The 22,547-nt window shown below is 44.8% G+C and overlaps 1 protein-coding gene across 11 annotated transcripts in view; it reads left to right on the forward strand.

Moving 5' to 3' along the window:
* The window catches only part of pdlim5a (PDZ and LIM domain 5a), a 160,473-nt gene that overhangs the window by 9,595 nt on the left and 128,331 nt on the right, over positions 1-22,547 (forward strand). For 9 of the 11 annotated variants that reach the window (XM_031817096.1, XM_020467326.2, XM_020467332.2 and 6 more), the window contains exons 1-2: positions 11,107-11,235; positions 11,818-11,984. In XM_031817096.1, the coding sequence (XP_031672956.1) occupies positions 11,886-11,984 (99 nt within the window). In that variant the 5' untranslated portion in view covers positions 11,107-11,235; positions 11,818-11,885. Of the gene's footprint in view, positions 1-11,106; positions 11,236-11,817; positions 11,985-22,547 lie in introns of those variants that run through there. The other 2 variants (XM_031817097.1, XM_031817159.1) reach the window with 1 other exon arrangement.

Raw genomic sequence — 22,547 nt, forward strand, 5'->3', positions numbered from 1 at the left:
GTATAGGAGACTATACTGTAGGATCTATTATAGGAGACTATACTGTAGGATCTATTATAGGAGACTATACTGTAGATTCTATTATAGGAGACTATACTGTAGATTCTATTATAGGAGACTATACTGTAGGATCTATTATAGGAGACTATACTGTAGGATCTTGTAACGGAGACTATACTGTAGGATCTATTATAGGAGTCTATACTGTAGGATCTTGTATAGGAGACTATACTGTAGGATCTATTATAGGAGACTATACTGTAGGATCTTGTATAGGAGACTATACTGTAGGATCTTGTATAGGAGACTATACAGTAGGTTCGATTTGGGCATATCTCTACTAATGATATTGGCTTGGGCGCTTGGCCCCTCCCATCTGGGCCCCTGAACAGCTGCAAATCCCCACATTTCACTCAGTGTCTTGCTTGGAACTGCAAATCCCCTTTATAGGGGATCACCCTTCTGAATATTTTCCACTGTGAGTAAGGGTTTATCCCAAATTGTACCCTATTCCCTATGTAGTGCACTACTTTTGACAGGTCTCCCATAGGGCTTTGATTAAAAAAAGTGCCCTAAATAGAGAATAGGGTTTCATTTGAGACGTAACCTACTGTAACTAAGGAGACTTTAATAGATGAGTCGTGGGCACAGATAAGAGGGCTTGAATTAAAATGCTCATAGAGTTGAGCAGATAAAATGACTGGAAGAACACAAGTATTTAGGATATTGTAGTACCTAGACTGCATCTACACATGTTGCCTGTTATTGGATGTTATATTCTCTCTTGACTATCACCTGCCAATAAAAAACATGATGAGATCAGAATCAGATTCACAGAGTTTAGGTCTCCGGATTGAAGTTTCCCCTAGGTACAGATCTAGGATCAGCTTCCATTCCTCTAATGCTAACCTTAACCATTAGTGGGGGAAATAGAAAAACAGACACAAGATCAGGGCCTAGTGGCATTTTCACCCTACAAGCGTGGTCCAGAGTCAGCAAAGGTAACGGAGTTGTAAAAAAGTATGTTATGAGGCCCCAAACGGGACTTATCGTAGACTGTCATTGGCTTGTGTTTCTTTAGCATTTGATTTCAATCTGATCTATAAATGAAAGGGAAAGGGAATACCTAATCAAATGTGCACTGTCTGAACATAGAGATCCTATTCAGGAACAGTGAAAGACACTAGGCTGCTCCAGGAACAGTGAAAGGACACTAGGCTGTTCCAGGAACAGTGAAACGACCCTAGGCTGCTCCAGGAACAGTGAAAGACACTAGGCTGCTCCAGGAACAGTGAAACGACACTAGGCTGCTCCAGGAACAGTGAAACGACACTAGGCTGCTCCAGGAACAGTGAAAGACACTAGGCTGCTCCAAGAACAGTGAAAGACACTAGGCTGCTCCAGGAACAGTGAAACGACACTAGGCTGCTCCAGGAACAGTGAAACAACACTAGGCTGCTCCAGGAACAGTGAAACGACACTAGGCTGCTCCAGGAACAGTGAAACGACACTAGGCTGCTCCAGGAACAGTGAAACGACACTAGGCTGCTCCAGGAACAGTGAAACGACACTAGGCAGCTCCAGGAAATGTGAAACGACACTAGGCTGCTCCAGGAACAGTGAAACGACACTAGGCAGCTCCAGGAAATGTGAAACGACACTAGGCAGCTCCAGGAACAGTGAAATGACACTAGGCAGCTCCAGGATCAGTGAAACGACACTAGGCTGCTCCAGGAACAGTGAAAGGACACTAGGCTGCTCCAGGAACAGTGAAACGACACTGGGCTGCTCCAGGAACAGTGAAAGACACTAGGCTTCTCCAGGAACAGTGAAAGACACTAGGCTGCTCCAGGAACAGTGAAAGGACACTAGGCTGCTCCAGGAACAGTGAAACGACACTAGGCTGCTCCAGGAACAGTGAAAGACACTAGGCTGCTCCAGGAACAATGAAACGACACTAGGCTGCTCCAAGAACAGTGAAACGACACTAGGCAGCTCCAGGAACAGTGAAACGACACTAGGCTGCTCCAGGAACAGTGAAAGACACTAGGCAGCTCCAGGAACAGTGAAACGACACTAGGCTGCTCCAGGAACAGTGAAACGACACTAGGCTGCTCCAGGAACAGTGAAACGACACTACGCTGCTCCAGGAACAGTAAACGACACTAGGCTGCTCCAGGAACAGTGAAAGACACTAGGCTGCTCCAGGAACAGTGAAACGACACTAGGCTGCTCCAGGAACAGTGAAACGACACTAGGCTGCTCCAGGAACAGTGAAAGACACTAGGCTGCTCCAGGAACAGTGAAACGACACTAGGCTGCTCCAGGAACAGTGAAACGACACTAGGCAGCTCCAGGAACAGTGAAACAACACTAGGCTGCTCCAGGAACAGTGAAAGACACTAGGCTGCTCCAAGAACAGTGAAAGACACTAGGCTGCTCCAGGAACAGTGAAACGACACTAGGCTGCTCCAGGAACAGTGAAACAACACTAGGCTGCTCCAGGAACAGTGAAACGACACTAGGCTGCTCCAGGAACAGTGAAACGACACTAGGCTGCTCCAGGAACAGTGAAACGACACTAGGCTGCTCCAGGAACAGTGAAACGACACTAGGCAGCTCCAGGAAATGTGAAACGACACTAGGCTGCTCCAGGAACAGTGAAACGACACTAGGCAGCTCCAGGAAATGTGAAACGACACTAGGCAGCTCCAGGAACAGTGAAATGACACTAGGCAGCTCCAGGATCAGTGAAACGACACTAGGCTGCTCCAGGAACAGTGAAAGGACACTAGGCTGCTCCAGGAACAGTGAAACGACACTGGGCTGCTCCAGGAACAGTGAAAGACACTAGGCTTCTCCAGGAACAGTGAAAGACACTAGGCTGCTCCAGGAACAGTGAAAGGACACTAGGCTGCTCCAGGAACAGTGAAACGACACTAGGCTGCTCCAGGAACAGTGAAAGACACTAGGCTGCTCCAGGAACAGTGAAACGACACTAGGCTGCTCCAAGAACAGTGAAACGACACTAGGCAGCTCCAGGAACAGTGAAACGACACTAGGCTGCTCCAGGAACAGTGAAAGACACTAGGCTGCTCCAGGAACAGTGAAAAGACACTAGGCAGCTCCAGGAACAGTGAAACGACACTAGGCTGCTCCAGGAACAGTGAAACGACACTAGGCTGCTCCAGGAACAGTGAAACGACACTACGCTGCTCCAGGAACAGTAAACGACACTAGGCTGCTCCAGGAACAGTGAAAGACACTAGGCTGCTCCAGGAACAGTGAAACGACACTAGGCTGCTCCAGGAACAGTGAAACGACACTAGGCTGCTCCAGGAACAGTGAAAGACACTAGGCTGCTCCAGGAACAGTGAAACGACACTAGGCTGCTCCAGGAACAGTGAAACGACACTAGGCAGCTCCAGGAACAGTGAAACAACACTAGGCTGCTCCAGGAACAGTGAAAGACACTAGGCTGCTCCAGGAACAGTGAAACGACACTAGGCTGCTCCAGGAACAGAGAAACGACACTAGGCTGCTCCAGGAACAGTGAAACGACACTAGGCTGCTCCAGGAACAGAGAAACGACACTAGGCTGCTCCAGGAACAGTGAAACGACACTAGGCTGCTCCAGGAACAGTGAAACGACACTAGGCTGCTCCAGGAACAGTGAAAGGACACTAGGCTGCTCCAGGAACAGTGAAAGACACTAGGCAGCTCCAGGAACAGTGAAACGACACTAGGCTGCTCCAGGAACAGTGAAACGACACTAGGCTGCTCCAGGAACAGTGAAACGACACTAGGCTGCTCCAGGAACAGTGAAAGACACTAGGCTGCTCCAGGAACAGTGAAAGGACACTAGGCTGCTCCAGGAACAGTGAAACGACACTAGGCTGCTCCAGGAACATTGAAAGGACACTAGGCTGCTCCAGGAACAGTGAAAGACACTAGGCAGCTCCAGGAACAGTGAAACGACACTAGGCTGCTCCAGGAACAGTGAAACGACACTAGGCTGCTCCAGGAACAGTGAAACGACACTAGGCTGCTCCAGGAACAGTGAAAGACACTAGGCTGCTCCAGGAACAGTGAAAGACACTAGGCTGCTCCAGGAACAGTGAAAGGACACTAGGCTGCTCCAGGAACAGTGAAACGACACTAGGCTGCTCCAGGAACAGTGAAAGACACTAGGCAGCTCCAGGAACAGTGAAAGACACTAGGCTGCTCCAGGAACAGTGAAACGACACTAGGCTGCTCCAGGAACAGTGAAAGACACTAGGCTGCTCCAGGAACAGTGAAACAACACTAGGCTGATCCAGGAACAGTGAAACGACACTAGGCTGCTCCAAGAACAGTGAAAGTGGATAGCTATCCATTGTAAACTGTTTCATATTTTCATATTATTCCAAATGCTGTGGAGTTTTGGGAGCCGCACGGCTACAATTAAGCATGATTGTTTTGTGTCTAAATTGCCTAAATTAAATGACTGTATTTCTGTCAGCCAGCCATTCATTGGTGGTTAGCTATCAGAGGGTAAGGATTCAGGGTTGGAGATGGGATTTGTCCCAAATGACATCATTTATGCCCACATAGTGTAGGTCCCATAAGGCTTTGGTCAAAAGTAGTGCACTGTAAATGAGTTTCCATTTGGGCCGTAGAAGGTTCTCCACCAGTGCATGAGAACTATACATACTACCACAGTGGAGGCAGGATAGAATGGGTATTATCTAGGCTCAGGTCTGGGGAACAGAGAGATCAGAAGGCGAGACTGACATCATTAAGAGTAAGTCCCCCACCGTCTAGCTTGCTGCTCAGTGCTGTTTGTGTTGTGTTGCTCTCTGGTCATCTGAGCCCTTATGGTGTTGATGCTGGCACACCGTCCCTTTTCAAATCTGAATCAACAATTAAACAAAGTAATACCGGATCACACAATAGCCATGGTTGGATAATTTACGTCTCTTGTATTTCCCAAATAAACCAAAAAAATGTACTTTTTTTTTATTTACAGCATGTTCACATATACACACTTCAACAGCAGGATCATATGTAGAGGATTCTTACAACCCCCTCTGGCATCCTTCACTAAACAACAGTGAATACGCCATTTTGTTTAGCGAAGGATGCCAGAGGGGGTTGCAAGAATCACCTACATATGATCCTGCTGTTAAAGTGTGTATATGTGAACATGCTGTAAAGACCATGGATCATTCTGTTGAAGTTCAGCTGTTCCCCTCAGCCTAGAAGAAGTGCTGGATGTAGCATACATTGCACCTAACCAGCATCTGTGCCTGGGGGATTCTTTTGTTCATGTGTATGATGCGTTAAATGAAATTTATGTGGGGCAGATTATCATGCAATTTAAACTGGGTGGAGTGGCATGGCGTGTGTTTGTGTTTGTGTGTTTGAGTGTGTGTGTGTGTGTGTGCATGTGTACGGTGTGTGTGTGTGTTTGTGTGTGTGTTGTGGGGAGGCAGGGACAAAGCTAAGATCATTAGGGGGTAGAGAGGTGAGCATATGGGGCCTGAAATAGACACTGAGCCTGAACAAAGGAACTTAGAATGGCACCGAGTCTGAGGGTTGTGACTGCAGTGCGTACACTCTCATTGTTTCTGGAGTTATTATGACTGACTATCCCCACCTGGGCCTCAGATCCCCTTGGCCCCTCTGGTTCAGGTTCTATCCTGTCTCTATTGTAGTCCCTGTTTCAGCTTCGATCCTCTCTCTATTGTAGTCCCTGTTTCAGGTTCTATCCTGTCTCTATTTTAGTCCCTGTTTCAGGTTCTATCCTCTCTCTATTGTAGTCCCTGTTTCAGGTTCTATCCCCTCTCTATTGTAGTCCCTGTTTCAGGTTCTATCCTGTCTCTATTGTAGTCCCTGTTTCAGGTTATATCCTCTCTCTATTGTAGTCCCTGTTTCAGGTTCTATCCTCTCTCTATTGTAGTCCCTGTTTCAGGTTATATCCTCTCTCTATTGTAGTCCCTGTTGCAGGTTCTATCATCTCTCTATTGTAGTCCCTGTTTCAGGTTCTATCCTGTCTCTATTGTAGTCCCTGTTTCAGGTTATATCCTGTCTCTATTGTAGTCCCTGTTTCAGGTTCTATCCTCTCTCTATTGTAGTCCCTGTTGCAGGTTCTATCCTCTCTCTATTGTAGTCCCTGTTTCAGGTTCTATCCTGTCTCTATTGTAGTCCCTGTTTCAGGTTATATCCTGTCTCTATTGTAGTCCCTGTTTCAGGTTCTATCCTCTCTCTATTGTAGTCCCTGTTTCAGGTTCTATCCTCTCTCTATTGTAGTCCCTGTTTCAGGTTATATCCTCTCTCTATTGTAGTCCCTGTTGCAGGTTCTATCCTCTCTCTATTATAGTCCCTGTTTCAGGTTATATCCTGTCTCTATTGTAGTCCCTGTTTCAGGTTATATCCTCTCTCTAATGTAGTCTGGTTTCAGGTTCTATCCTGTCTCTATTGTAGTCCCTGTTTCAGGTTATATCCTGTCTCTATTGTAGTCCCTGTTTCAGGTTCTATCCTCTCTCTCTATTGTTGTCCCTATTTCAGGTTCTATCCTCTCTCTATTGTAGTCCCTGTTTCAGGTTCTATCCTCTCTCTATTGTAGTCCCTGTTTCAGGTTATTTCCTGTCTCTATTGTAGTCCCTGTTTCAGGTTATATCCTGTCTCTATTGTAGTCCCTGTTTCAGGTTCTATCCTCTCTCTATTATAGTCCCTGTTTCAGGTTATATCCTGTCTCTATTGTAGTCCCTGTTTCAGGTTCTATCCTCTCTCTATTGTAGTCCCTGTTTCAGGTTCTATCCTCTCTCTATTGTAGTCCCTGTTTCAGGTTCTATCCTCTCTCTCTATTGTAGTCCCTGTTTCAGGTTCTATCCTCTCTCTATTGTAGTCCCTGTTTCAGGTTATATCCTGTCTCTATTGTTGTCCCTATTTCAGGTTCTATCCTCTCTCTATTGTAGTCCCTGTTTCAGGTTCTATCCTCTCTCTCTATTGTAGTCCCTGTTTTAGGTTATATCCTGTCTCTATTGTAGTCCCTGTTTCAGGTTCTATCCTCTCTCTATTGTAGTCCCTGTTTCAGGTTCTATCCTCTCTATATTGTAGTCCCTGTTGCAGGTTCTATCATCTCTCTCTATTGTAGTCCCTGTTTCAGGTTATATCCTGTCTCTATTGTAGTCCCTGTTTCAGGTTATATCCTCTCTCTATTGTAGTCTGGTTTCAGGTTATATCCTGTCTCTATTGTAGTCCCTGTTTCAGGTTATATCCTGTCTCTATTGTAGTCCCTGTTTCAGGTTCTATCCTCTCTCTCTATTGTTGTCCCTATTTCAGGTTCTATCCTCTCTCTATTGTAGTCCTTGTTTCAGGTTCTATCCTCTCTCTATTGTAGTCCCTATTTCAGGTTCTATCCTGTCTCTATTGTAGTCCCTGTTTCAGGTTCTATCCTCTCTCTATTATAGTCCCTGTTTCAGGTTATATCCTGTCTCTATTGTAGTCCCTGTTTCAGGTTCTATCCTCTCTCTATTGTTGTCCCTATTTCAGGTTCTATCCTCTCTCTATTGTTGTCCCTATTTCAGGTTCTATCCTCTCTCTATTGTAGTCCCTGTTTCAGGTTCTATCCTCTCTCTCTATTGTAGTCCCTGTTTCAGGTTCTATCCTCTCTCTATTGTAGTCCCTGTTTCAGGTTCTATCCTCTCTCTATTGTAGTCCCTGTTTCAGGTTATATCCTATCTCTATTGTAGTCCCTGTTTCAGGTTATATCCTGTCTCTATTGTAGTCCCTGTTTCAGGTTCTATCCTCTCTCTATTGTAGTCCCTGTTTCAGGTTCTATCCTGTCTCTATTGTAGTCCCTGTTTCAGGTTCTATCCTCTCTCTATTGTAGTCCCTGTTTCAGGTTCTATCCTCTCTCTATTGTAGACTTCGTATTATATTGACACATGTCCTGCTGAGACTGAGGCTGTCCTAACAGTGTTTGTAACATGAACACAGTGTTTGTTTGTCATTTATACTGTATACAACATAGTACATTTTTGTTCAAATCAGTGTAATCGACCTCCATGTTATATTTTCAGAAAGCAGCACTGGGACTGAACTGAAATGCAACCCTGCCTTGAGTGGCCGCGCAGCAACTTCCATGTTACACAATTATTTGTTACCATGTCCATGGTTCCCATAATGGAGCGGTGTTTCTCATGGCCCTTCCACAAGGCTCTTTATAAGCTATTAGCTGTAGTAGTAATCAGGGTCTCTTTGATCCACCTCCATTATTTGGTACTTCCTCTTCCTCTGCACGGAGGCTCCCCTATGACCTCTGGTGACCTTTGTTGACCTGTGACCTCAGAGCACAGGGCTGCAGCTTCCCTCCCCGGGGCTGCTCCTGTTACACCTGGCAGGCCTCCGGACAAACATACCTGTCTGTCTGCCTGTCCGTCTGTCTGCCTGTCCGTCTCTCTGTCTGTCGGTCTATTTGTCCGTCTCTCTGTCTGTCGGTCTATTTGTCCGTCCTTCTGAGAGACTAACCGAGACCGTCCCCTCTGTGTGTTTCGCCTCATTCTCTTTGCATCAGTCAACGGCTTTATTCGGTGGAAGTTGTCATGACAGAGCAATAGGTCATGTAAGGTCATGTAAGGTCATGCATTAATGCCTCAGCCTGTCACATAAGGTCATGTAAGGTCACATAAGGTCATGTAAGGTCATGTCAGGTCATGCATTAATGCCTCAGCCTGTCACATAAGGTCATGTAAGATCATGTCAGGTCATGTAAGGTCATGTAAGGTCATGCATTAATGCCTCAGCCTGTCACATAAGGTCATGCAAGGTCATGTCAGGTCATGTAAGGTCATGTAAGGTCATGCATCAATGCCTCAGCCTGTCACATAAGGTCATGTAAGGTCATGTAAGGTCATGTAAGGTCATGCATTAATGCCTCAGCCTGTCACATAAGGTCATGTAAGGTCATGTAAGGTCATGTAAGGTCATGTAAGGTCATGCTTCAATGCCTCAGCCTGTCACATAAGGTCATGTAAGGTCATGTAAGGTCACGTAAGGTCATGCATTATTTTCTCTCTCTGCTTTAAAATGAAAAACCCCTTTGATTAGGGCACAATTACAGTATAAGTGTAAACACCATTATGAAAACTATCATAACGGTTTAAATGATATTTTTACTGTATTCGGCTAATTCAGCCACACCCGTTGCTGACAGGTGTATAAAATTGAGCACACAGCCATGCAATCTCCATAGACAAACATTGCCAGTAGAATGGGCCGTACTGAAGAGCTCAGTGACTTTCAACGTAGCATCGTCGTAGTGTGCCACCTTTCCAACAAGTCAGTTTGTCAAATGTCTGCCCTGCTAGAGCTGCCCCGGTCAGCTGTAAGTGCTGTTATTGTGAAGTGGGAACGTTTAGGTGCGACAACGGCTCAGCTGAAAGTGGTACTCCACACAAGTCCTTTTCTGAGATAACATAGACTCTGTGTGCAAAGCTGTCATCAAGGCATCTAAAATAAGAATCAAGAATCTAAAATAAAACAAACATTTTGATTTGTTTAACCCTTTCTTGGTTACTACATGATTCCATATGTGTTATTTCATAGTTTTGAAGTCGTCACTATTATTCTACAGTGTAGAAAATAGTAAAAATAAAGAAAAACCCCTTGAGTAGGTGTGTCCAAACCTTTGAATGGTAATGTATATATTTTGTTTGCTATTTGAACAGTTATTATGGAGACCGAGGTCATTTGGCTGGGCAATTACCGTCATCTAAAATTCAATGAACGTCACAGCCCTACTTTTGAATGAAGGCCCATCAAAGACAGCTATTAGTGGCTGGGTGAACACACTGAGAGCTATGAGCTGGCTGTGGAACACCGACTGAGTGCAACTATATCAGTCTCCTGCTAAAAAACAAGTCAATATTGGCCTGGAATAGAACTGAATGGAGAGGAGAGGGCTTTTCCCCTCCCCTTTACCTCCTCTACTTTACCCCCTCCCTTCCCCTTTACTCCCTCCCTTTTACCCCCTCCCCTTTACCCCCTCCCCTCCCCTTTACTCCCTCTACTTTACCCCTTCCCCTCCCCTTTACTCCCTCTACTTTACCTCCTCCCCTTTACCTCCTCCCCTTTACCCCCTCCCCTTTACCCCCTCCCCTCCCCTTTACTCCCTCTACTTTACCCCTTCCCCTCCCCTTTACTCCCTCCCCTTTACCTCCTCCCCTTTACCCCCTCCCCTTTACTCCCTCCCCTTTACAACCTCCCCTCCCCTTTACCCCCCTCCCTCCCCTTTACTCTCTCCCCTTTACCCCTCCCCTCCCCTTTACTCTCTCCCCTTTACACCTCCCCTCCCCTTTACAACCTCCCGCCCCTTTACTCCCTCCACTTTACCCCTTCCCGCCCCTTTACTCTCTCCCCTTTACCCCTCCCCTCCCCTTTACAACATCCCCTCCCCTTTACCCCTCCCCTCCCTTTTACCCCCTCCCTTTTACTCTCTCCCCTTTACCCCTTCCATTTACAACCTCCCCTCCCCTCCCCTTTACCCCCTCCCCTCCCCTCCCCTTTACTCTCTCCCCTTTACCAACCCCTCCCTTTAACCCTCCCCTCCATTTGACCCCTCCCCTTTACAACCTCCCATCCCCTTTACCCCCTCCTCTCCCCTTTACCCCTCCCCTCCCCTTACAACCTCCCCTCCCCTTTACCCACTCCCCTTTACTCTCTCCCCTTTACCCCTTCCCTCCCCTTTACCCCTTCCCTCCCCTTTACAACCTCCCCTCCCATCCCCTTTACCCCTCCCCTCCCCTTTACCCCTTCCCTCCCCTTTACAACCTCCCCTCCCCTCCCCTTTACCCCCTCCTCTCCCCTTTACCCCCTCCCCTCCCCTTTACTCTCTCCCCTCCCCTTTACCCCCTCCCCTGTACTCTCTCCCCTTTACCTCTCCCCTTTACCACCTCCCCTCCCCTTTACTCTCTCCCATTTACCCCACCCTCCCCTTTACCCCCTCCCCTCCACTTTACCCTCTCCCCTCCCCTTTACCCCCCTCCCCTCCACTTTACTCCCTCCCCTTTACCCCTCCCCTCTACCCCCTCCCCTCCTTCACTAGTCCAGTATAAAGGGCCATTACACTGCTGTGTGGCTCAGTGTTTTGCCGATAAGGGATTTGTCGAGGTGAATTGGTCTGTGTGCTGCGTTGTCCACCTACCTGCATAGCAGTTACATCTCTGATACGACTGCCTACCTACACTAGAGGTAGGGTTTGACATATTCTAAAACACTTGGGCTGGTTTCCCAGACACATAATATGCCAAGTCCTGGATTATAAAGTGACTCCATTGAGAATGCTTTTTACTTCATGACTAGGCTTAATCTGCGTCTGGGAAACAAGCAATTAGAGTAGAATGTTTGTTTAAACATCTTCTAGTCGTGTCCTTCAGTTGTCCTTCAATTGCTTCTTAAAATAGTTTTCCACACAGTGATACAGCGTATTATTTTGGGAACTCTGTGGGCTGGGATTTGAAGGCTCTTGTTTGACAATGTTATGAGTTTTATTTTAAGAAACCTATTTCGCTCCCTTGTTTTATTTATGTACTGAGGAGTACAGCGTATTCTCTCTGCATTTAATATTTAATCATATTTGAACATAGCATCTGAACTCAGATGTCTTATCTTCGATTTATGTACGTATTAAGTAAATGTTGACCTATATTGTTTTTGAGATATGGTAAGATATATTATTCAGGTTGATTTCAATCATAACAGACTTTTATGGATTGTCCGTCTTGCTTCCAAATTGTATAATAAACACAATCTCTTTCCCTTATCACATTCCAGATCTTGAAAGCCAGAGTTACGGGGTTAACATACCAGTGGAAATCCATCCTTACCAGTGTTCTAGAACCATGAGCAGTAACTACAGTGTGTCCCTGCTTGGCCCGGCCCCATGGGGCTTCAGACTGCAGGGTGGAAAAGACTTCAACATGCCACTCACCATCTCCAGGGTGAGTACACGAACGCACGCACGCACATACGCACGCACACACACACGCACGCACACACACACACACACACACACACACACACACACACACACACACACACACACACACACACACACACACACACACACACACACACACACACACACACACACACACACACACACACACACACACAACCCCCTCCATCTCCTCTTGCTTGACACCCTCTCAATATTCCCTGAAATGTCCACTGGTTGGAGCAAGCATTGGTCCCTACCTTTTAATCTTAACCCCCTCCCCCTCAATCCCTTTCTACCAGCCCACTTCACAAACCTCCTCTCAGCTCTAGATTGGCTACCATCCCTAAGAAGCCATCTGGCTGTTGACGGATGTAAAAGATGATGTGCTTGCCTTAGCTCTCCCGGTGAAACTGGCATACTGTCCAAACAGGCAACGCACTGAGGGCAGTAGTAGCCTAATTGGTAGGTTCTCTGGCTATGCGAGGTTTGGGTGCATTGGCAAAATGAATGCCCAGCTAACAAATGTCAGTTCCCAGAACGTTCCTGGAACTATTTTTTGGGGGTGTGGGAACGTTCTGTGCTAGCTAGGTACAGTGCTAGTAATGTAATTATACAACAAGACCTGCTTATAGGGGCAATATGCAATTGGTAGATCAATTTTTTGAACTTTTAAATAAATTATATACCTATTGATTCTTAAATAAAATAACTTATTGTTATTTCAACTGTCATTCCCCATTAGCACCCAAAATGTATGGGCCAGTCTTTCTCCTAGACCAGTGGTTCTCAATCCTGGTCCTGGGGACCCAAAGGGGGGCACATTCACATTCACATTTTTTTTCTTCCTTAAGGCTACAAACCTGATTCAAATCATCAAAGCCTTTTGATGAGTTAATCATTTGAATCAGGTGTGCAGTTGTAGGGCAAAAACAAAAATTTGGCTCCCCAGGACCAGGGTTGAGAACCAGTGTTCTAGACTATTGGTCAGATGAGTTGCAACCCCCCACAAAGTTAAATTCAAACCAAATCTGGCACCACACTTATCCATTGAAAACAACTGAAGCCATACACTGTTTATGCGCCGACCTACTGTATACAATGGTAGATTTACACATGTATGGGCCACAGGAGGTTGGTGGCACCTTAATTGGGGAGGACGGGCTAGTGGTAAAATTGAACCAGAATTTAACTAGGCAAGTCAGTTAAGAACACATTTTTATTTCCTATGACGGTCTACCCTGGCCAAACCCTGACGACGCTGTGCCAATTGTGCACCACCCTATGGGACTCCCAATCACCGGCCGGATGTGATATTTCATGGATTCGAACCAGGGACTGTAGTGACACTGTTTGCAGCACTCGGGAGCCCAATGGCTGGAGCGGATAGAGTTGAATTGTTTTAAATATTTTTATTTTTTTATTTTACCTTTATTTAACCAGGCAAGTCAGTTAAGAACAAATTCTTATTTTCAATGATGGCCTAGGAACAGTGGGTTAACTGCCTGTTCAGGGGCAGAACGACAGATTTGTACCTTGTCAGCTCGGGGATTTGAACTTGCAACCTTCCGGTTACTAGTCCAACACTCTAACCACTAGGCTACCCTGCCGCCCCAAACACATGATTCAAACACATGATTCCATTCCATTTGCTCCGTTCCAGCCATTATTATGAGTCGTCCTCCCCTCAGCAGCCTCCACTGGACTCTGGGCAATATGTTTTCTAATGCTAAGTTGGTAATGCACGCCTCCCACGGTATAGAAATGAGTGGCAGAGAGAAGAGGGTCAGGGTGAATAAGAACTGGTGAGAGCTGGAGAGCCCCGCTGTAATGCCAGTCTATGACCTAACACTCTAATTGAACTCAGTTTCCCTCTGTTACATCTCTTGTGAGACATTACTCATACTCCATAAACGCTATTGTTTTCATTTGGTACAAACCACACGAGAGACCGAGCCATTCAATTCCATTTAAAGACTGTGGATGGAGCCTCTGACCACTGAAGAGCGGCAAGGACCTATCAAATTTTCGCGAAGAGAGGCCAAAGAAGAGAGGCCAAAGGACAATGGGCTCCTCCCAAACGGTACCCTATTCCCAGATTTAGTGCACTACTTTTGACTAGAGCCCTATCCCTATGGACCCTGGACATACATGTAGGGACTAGGGTGTCGTTTGGGATGCAGTCCATACAGTAACAGATATGGACACTTCCCAATATAACTACAGTGGAGGTTCTCTGAACAAGCCATGGGCGTAGGTTATTAGAAGCCCCAGTGGGGAAGGCGGACCATTGACGAGGACAGCCATTGTTTTGAGATCTCCATACGTCAATGATTCTTGTTTTGCCGTGCCTTAACGAAATAACACTTGTCTTGTTTTCTGACCTCATTGTCTATGACTTAACAACCTCCCCCTCTCTCTGAAGTGTCCACAGTTTCACAATAGTATTTTAGTAACACTTAAAATGCTTAATAACTTGTAACAGGCATGCACAGCACCTACAGAATGTATTCATACCCCTTGACTAATAGCACATATTGTTGTGTTACAGCCTGAATTCAAAATGGATTAACTAGATTTTTTTTTCTTATCCATCTACACACAATACCCAATAATGACTTCACAATACCCCATAATGACATCACAATACCCCATAATGACATCACAATACCCCATAATGACAAAGTGAAAATTAATAAAAAATTGAGAAATGAAATACAGAATACTGAGGCTGTATAATGTTTTAATAATAGGCTCATAATATGTAATGTCTCTATATATAGCATATTTTAGGCTGACTTAAATATGTTAATTCCCCCAGATTATTTTGAGATGAAAACGAATAAGACCTTTGAGGACTCGAACTCTGCTCTTCACAGGGAATGATGTAGCACAGCTGGTGGAGAGAAGCTTGGCTAGACCTGCTGTGTTAGATTTGTAAATGTCCCTCCAAATACTGCGATGGCCACAGTCTCAACTGTGAACCCTGTGGGGAGCATCATTCATTCGTCACTCTGCCAGACCAACAGCTAAAAAAAACACAAAAAAAAGGCCTAGATTGATGGTGTTGCTTTTGGGGTGTCAATACAATGTTACAGTTGTGATGTGAAAGAAAGCCACAGGAAGAGAACTGAAGTGGACATTTTGGCTACTGGAGATTTTTTAGAGACTCTTGTTTACTGTTCAGTCTTTCTCAACTGTGTGCCAGCTAAGAGAACAGGCTTTCTTCAGGGTTACACCAACCCCTGTCTGTCCAGTGTTAGAGGGGGGGGGTTGTCTCTAGACACTGATCTGGGGTCAGATCTTAATTTCCCACGCTAATGGTTTGGGTTAGTATTAGGGGAGGGGAAGCTGATCCTAGATCTGTATTTAAGGGAATTTGGATTGACAGGCCCTACTCTCTTTAGTATTTATATTAATCCGACATGTTTGAGGCCAAACAGCTTATCACTTAGACACACAAATCAGTCTTTAACAGAGGGTCCTGCCTGTTGTGTTTTACTCTCGTATTAACGTTAATATTGAGCCTGTTTGTGACATTGTGAACCTTTGTATGGTCGGTCTCAATGTGTCTGTATGCACATAATATGAAAATTGAGAACGTAAAGAGACTAATTCTGTTTAGACGAGGTGCTTAACCCTTAACCCCCACACACTGACTCGGTACCGGTACCCCCTGTATAATAGCCTCGTTATTGTTATTTTATTGTGTTACTTTTTATATATTTTTTTACTTTAGTTTATTTAGTAAATATTTTCTTAACTCTTTCTTGAGCAACATTGTTGGTTAAGGGCTTGTAAGTAAGCATTTCATGGTAAGGTCTACACTTGTATTCGGAGCATGTGACAAATAAAGTTTAAATGTATTTTATAGTGCACTACTTTTGACCAGAGGCCTATGGGCCCTAGTCAAAAGTAGGTCCACTATATAGTGAATAGGGTGCTGATACAGACAATAACTTTTACTGATGGAGGCAGGATGATGACAAGCAGCAAATCCCAAACTACAAAAATCACTAAAGCTGGAGACTCTTACCTTCCTCACTAGCTTTAAGCACCAGCTGTCAGAGCAGCTCACAGATCACTGCACCTGTACATAGCTCATCTGTAAATAGCCCATCCAATCTACCTCATCCCTAAACTGTATTTATTTATTTATCTTGCTCCTTTGCACCCCAGTATCTCTACTTGTACATTCATCTTCTGCTCATTCCACCATTCCAGTGTTTAATTGCTATATTGTAATTACTTCGCCACTATGGCCTATTTATTGCCTTATCTCTCTTATCCTACCTCATTTGTACACACTGTATATAGACTTTTGTACTGTATTATTGACTGTATGTTTGTTTATTCCACGTGTAACTCTGTGTCGTTGTTTGTGTCGAACTGCTTTGCTTTATCTTGGCCAGGTCGCAGTTGTAAATGAGAACTTGTTCTCAACTAGCCTACCTGGTTAAATAAAGGTGAAATAAAAAATAAATACAAAAATCCCCTGTTTTAGCCATCTCACATGGTGATACAGGAGCCATGCAGAGGAGCTAATCTTCTCAGGCAACAGTACTCAAGATGTCATAGAAATGCCTCATCACTCTCAGCAGGTATCAAGTTATAGATTATGTATTTTTTATCCTGCTGTTTCTGGGGAGGCTCGGAGTGACAGTCTTTCAGTCATGTGCCTCTGTGCAGTCCCAAAGGCACTGCTTGTCTTTGTCTTTCACACTCAGACAATGTTGTCTTTCGGTTTCACGTCATTCTGTGAACATTGGGTTGTTATGACTATTTTAGGTTGGCGTCATTTAGTTTTACAATGTTGTACCACGGGTTTGTGAATAAATGGTTGCCTTGTTTTCTTTAGGTCTCTGACACCATTATGCTGCTACTGCAAAGCCTTCATTCACTGTGTCTGCATGTCTGTTAGCAAAGCCTTCATTCACTGTCTGCATGTCTGTTAGCAAAGCCTTCATTCACTGTGTCTATATGTCTGTTAGCAAAGCCTTCATTCACTGTGTCTGCATGTCTGTTAGCAAAGCCTTCATTCACTGTGTCTATATGTCTGTTAGCAAAGCCTTCATTCACTGTGTCTGCATGTCTGTTAGCAAAGCCTTCATTCACTGTGTCTGCATGTCTGTTAACAAAGCCTTCATTCACTGTGTCTGCATGTCTTTTAGCAAAGCCTTCATTCACTGTGTCTGCATGTCTGTTAACAAAGCCTTCATTCACTGTGTCTGCATGTCTGTTAACAAAGCCTTCATTCACTGTGTCTGCATGTCTGTTAACAAAGCCTTCATTCACTGTGTCTGCATGTCTGTTAACAAAGCCTTCATTCACTGTGTCTGCATGTCTGTTAGCAAAGCCTTCATTCACTGTGTCTGCATGTCTGTTAACAAAGCCTTCATTCACTGTGTCTGCATGTCTGTTAACAAAGCCTTCATTCACTGTGTCTGCATGTCTGTTAACAAAGCCTTCATTCACTGTGTCTGCATGTCTGTTAACAAAGCCTTCATTCACTGTGTCTGCATGTCTGTTAACAAAGCCTTCATTCACTGTGTCTGCATGTCTGTTAACAAAGCCTTCATTCACTGTGTCTGCATGTCTGTTAACAAAGCCTTCATTCACTGTGTCTGCATGTCTGTTAACAAAGCCTTCATTCACTGTGTCTGCATGTCTGTTAACAAAGCCTTCATTCACTGTGTCTGCATGTCTGTTAGCAAAGCCTTCATTCACTGTGTCTGCATGTCTGTTAACAAAGCCTTCATTCACTGTGTCTGCATGTCTGTTAACAAAGCCTTCATTCACTGTGTCTGCATGTCTGTTAACAAAGCCTTCATTCACTGTGTCTGCATGTCTGTTAACAAAGCCTTCATTCACTGTGTCTGCATGTCTGTTAACAATGTCCTACTTGACATGCTGATTCATGTGGTTCCCCAGGTCTTAGTGTATAGAGATATGAAGAACCTACTCAATTCAAAATCTGTGAAATCCTTTACCTGCCTTGTCTTGTCTTTCTAACAAAAGCAGCTGAGATTAGCTCACCGGTTATGGTTGAATTGAAAGCCTTACTTGGAGAAACCATGGCTCTGAACACTGGGCCAGATTTTATATCTGGTTTGCAAGACATTACGTTATATAAAGTGTTCCGCAGCTTTCCGTGGCTTTGGCAAAGCCTGCAGTGAAGTATCTATGGGAACATAGTTCTCGCTGTGTCTCTTTATTAAGGGCATGTCAGGTCCAATTATAAGACAATGCAACACAGCTGTAGAGAAAAAAAAGCGTGTTATTTTCAAGGCGCATTGTATTGAATGAGTCAGTCGTCAGGTGAAGCAACTTGTTACAGGAATGTTCAATCAATGGCTTGTCTTTGGCTTGTATCAGATTTTAAAACCCTCAGAACGCAATATAGATTCTTACTGACGGATTACTCAGGTCTATATAAAGAGTCTTGAGGTCGTGTTTTAATATCAAATTCTTTCCCTATTTTTTCCCTTTATAACCTTGTATACGCTTGAATGCATTTGGTTTAAATAGACTCAATCAAATACATTAGAAGGAAAAGCCTACTCCCTAATGGTATAACATCTATGTTTATGGTACAATCACTGGAAACGAGAGAGGCAGATATGGGATAGGTTCATATTCCTGTATGGGAGGGGAAGTGATTTCAGTTGGTTTACACTGTACAGTGCCTTGCGAAAGTATTCGGCCCCCTTGAACTTTGCGACATTTTGCCACATTTCAGGCTTCAAACATAAAGATATAAAACTGTATTTTTTTGTGAAGAATCAACAACAAGTTGCACACAATCATGAAGTGGAATGACATTTATTGGATATTTCTAACTTTTTTAACAAATCAAAAACTGAAAAATTGGGCGTGCAAAATTATTCAGCCCCTTTACTTTCAGTGCAGCAAACTCTCTCCAGAAGTTCAGTGAGGATCTCTGAATGATCCACTGTACCTTAGAAAGTATTCGCACCCCTTGACGTAGTCCACATTTTGTTGTTTTACAGCCTGAATTCAAAATGGATTAAATAGATGTTTTTCCTCACACAATCTACACACAATAACCCATAATGACAAAGTTTAAATATGTTTTTTTAAATGTTTTCAAATGTATAGAAAATTAAGTAGAGAAATATCTCATTTACATACACTTCATCACCAAAAGTATGTGGACACCTGCTCGTCGAAAATCTCATTCCAAAATCATGGGTAATAATATGGAGTTGGTCTCTCTTTTACTGTTATAACAGCCTCCACTCTTCTGGGAATGATTTCCACTAGATGTTGGAACATTGCTGCGGGGACTTGCTTTCATTCAGCCACAAGAGCATTAACGAGGTTGGGCACTGATGTTGGGCGATTATGCCTGGCTCGAAATCGGTGTTCCAGTTCATCCCAAAGGTGTTTAATGGGGTTGAGGTCAGGGCTCTATGCAGGCCAGTCAAGTTCTTCCACACGGATCTCGTCAAACCATTTCTGTAAGGACCTCGCTTTGTGCTCGGGGGCATTGTCATGCTGAAACAGGAAAGGGCCTTCCCCAAACGGTTGTCACAAAGATTTGTTCGTCGGACTGCCAGATGGTGAGGCATGGTTCATCACTCCAGAGAACTTGTTTTCACTGCTCCAGAGGCCAATGGCGGCAAGCTTTGCACCTCTCCAGCCAACACTTGGCTGCTCGTTCATGAAAACCAATTTCATTAAGCTCCCGATGAACAGTTCTTGTGCTGACGTTGCTTCCAGAGGCAGTTTTGACCTCGGTAGTTAGTGAGTGTTGCAATCGAGGACAGACAATTTGGTGGTCCCATTCTGTGAGCTTGTGTGGCCTACCACTTCGCAGCTGAGCCGTTTTTTCTCCTAGACGTTTCCACTTCACAATAACAATGGAAAGGATTGCGCCTCAGGGAATTGCTGCCATTTTATGGGCTCATAACCAACTGTGCTATTTTGTTTGTTTTTTCACATGGTTTGTAACTCATTTTGTACATAATGTCTTATGACCGGAAAAAACGTCTGGACATCAGAACAGCGATTACTCACCTCGAACTGGAAGAAGATTTTTTCTTGAATGAGTCCGACGCGAAGGATATAGTGCTTTGTCAAGGTCCAAATCCCCATCATCAGCGTGAAAAAGACGGAGAAAAAGGGAGAGGAGGGCGGGGTGCCTTGTAAGAATTCTCCGACGAGTACCCTCCGTATTATTGGCCAACGTGCAATCATTGGAAAACAACTGGACGATCTACGATTAAGACTATCCACCCAACGGGATGTTAAAAACTGTAATATCTTATGTTTCCCCGAGACGTGGCTGAACTACGACACAGAAAATATAGAGCTGGCTGGCTTCTCTGTGCAAGACAGAGCAGCTACGTCTGTTAAGACGAGGGGCGGGGGTGTTTGTCTATTTGTTAATAACTGCTGGTGCGTGATGTCTAATATGCTCGCTTCGAGGCAAGGAAAAGGGATGCATGCATGCATGAGAGCACCAGCTGTTCCAGACGACTGTGTGATCACACTCTCCGTAGCCGATGTGAGCAAGACCTTTAAACAGGTCAACATTCACAAAGCCGCTGGGCCAGACGGATTACCAGGACATGTACTCAAAGCATGCGCGGACTGACTGGCTTTACTGACATTTTCAACCTCTCCCTGACTGAGTCTGTAAAACCTACATGTTTCAAACAGACCTCCATAGTCCCTGTGCCAAAGAAAGCAAAGATAACCTGCCTAAATGATTACCGCCCCGTAGCACTCACGTCGGTAGCCATGAAGTACTTTGAAAGGCTGGTCATGGCTCACATCAACACCATCATGCCAACAGATCCACAGATGACGCAATCTCAATTACACTCCACACTGCACTTTCCCACCTGGACAAAAGAAACACCAATGTGAGAATGCTATTCATTGAGCACAGCTTAGTGTTCAACACCATAGTGCTCACAAAGCTCATCACTAAGCTAAGGACACTGGGACTAAACAACTCCCTCTGCAACTGAATCCTAGACTTCCTGACGGGCCGCTCCCAGGTGGTAAGGGTAGGCAACAACACATCTGCCATGCTGATCCTCAACACTGAGGCCCCTCAGCAGTGCATGCTTAGTCCCCTCCTGTACTCCTTGTTCACCCATGACTGTGTGGCCAAGAATGACTCCAACACCATAATTAAGTTTGCTGATGACACAACAGTGGTAGGCCTGATCACCGACAACAATGAGACAGCCTATAGGGAGGAGGTCAGAGACCTGTCAGTGTGGCGCCAGAACAACAACCCCTCCCTCAATTTGAGCAAAACAAAGGAGCTGATCGTGGACTATAGGAAACAGAGGGCCGAACAGGCCCGCATTGACAGGGCTGAAGTGGAGCGGGTCGAGAGTTTCAAGTTACTTGGTGTCCACATTACCAACAAACTATCATGGTCCAAACACACCAAGACAGTTTTGAAGAGGGCACGACAACACCTTTTCCTCCTCAGGAGACTGAAAAGATTTGGCATATCCTCAAAAGGTTCTACAGCTGCACCATTGAGAGCATCCTGACCTGTTGAATCAACATCTGGTATGGCAACTGCTCGGCATCTGACCGTAAGGAGCTACAGAGGGTAGTGCGTACAGCCCAGTACATCACTGGGGCCAAGCTTCCTGACATCCAGGACCTACAGTTGAAGTCGGAAGTTTACATACACCTAACTACATTTATCCTCAGTTCTTCACATTTCCTGACATTTAATCCAAGTAAAAATTCCCTGTCTTAGGTCAGTTAAGATCACCACTTTATTTTAAGAATGTGAAATGTCAGAATAATAGTAGAGAGAATGATTTCTTTCAGCTTTTATTTCTTTCATCGCATTCCCAGTGGGTCAGACGTTTACCTACACTCAATTAGTATTTGGTAGAGTTGCCTTTGAATTGTTTAACTTGGGTCAAACATGTTGGGTGAATTTTGTCCCATTCCTCCTGACAGAGCTGGTGTAACTGTGTCATGTTTGTAGGCCTCCTTGATCGCTGATGCTTTTTCAGTTCTGCCCACAAATGTTTAATAGGATTGAGGTCAGGGCTTTGTGATGGCCACTCCAATACCTTGACTTTGTTGTCCTTAAGCCATTTTGACACAACTTTGGAAGTATGCTTGGCGTCATTGTCCATTTGGAAGACCCATTTGCGACCAAGCTTTAACTTCCTGACTGATGTCTTGAGATGTTGCTTCAATATATCCACATCATTTTCCTATCTCATGACGCCATCTATTTTGTGAAGTGCACCAGTCCCTCTTACAGCAAAGCACCCCCACAACATGATGCTGCCACCCCGTGATTCATTTTTCGGATGGTGTTAGGCTCAGGTCCTCCCCCCTTTTCCTCCTAACATAACGATGGTCATTATGGCCAAACAGTTCAAATTTTTTTCATCAGACCAGAGGACATTTCTCCAAAAGGTAAGATCTTTGTCCCCATGTGCAGTTGCAAACTGGAGTCTGGCTTTTTTTATGGCGGTTTTGGAGCAGTGGCTTCTTCCTTGCTGAGCGGCCTTTCAGGTTATGTCGATATAGGACTCGTTTTACTGTGGAT

The sequence above is a fragment of the Oncorhynchus kisutch genome, linkage group LG3 (genome assembly GCF_002021735.2).
Source record: "Oncorhynchus kisutch isolate 150728-3 linkage group LG3, Okis_V2, whole genome shotgun sequence".
In the NCBI taxonomy this organism is placed as follows: Eukaryota; Metazoa; Chordata; class Actinopteri; order Salmoniformes; family Salmonidae; genus Oncorhynchus; species Oncorhynchus kisutch.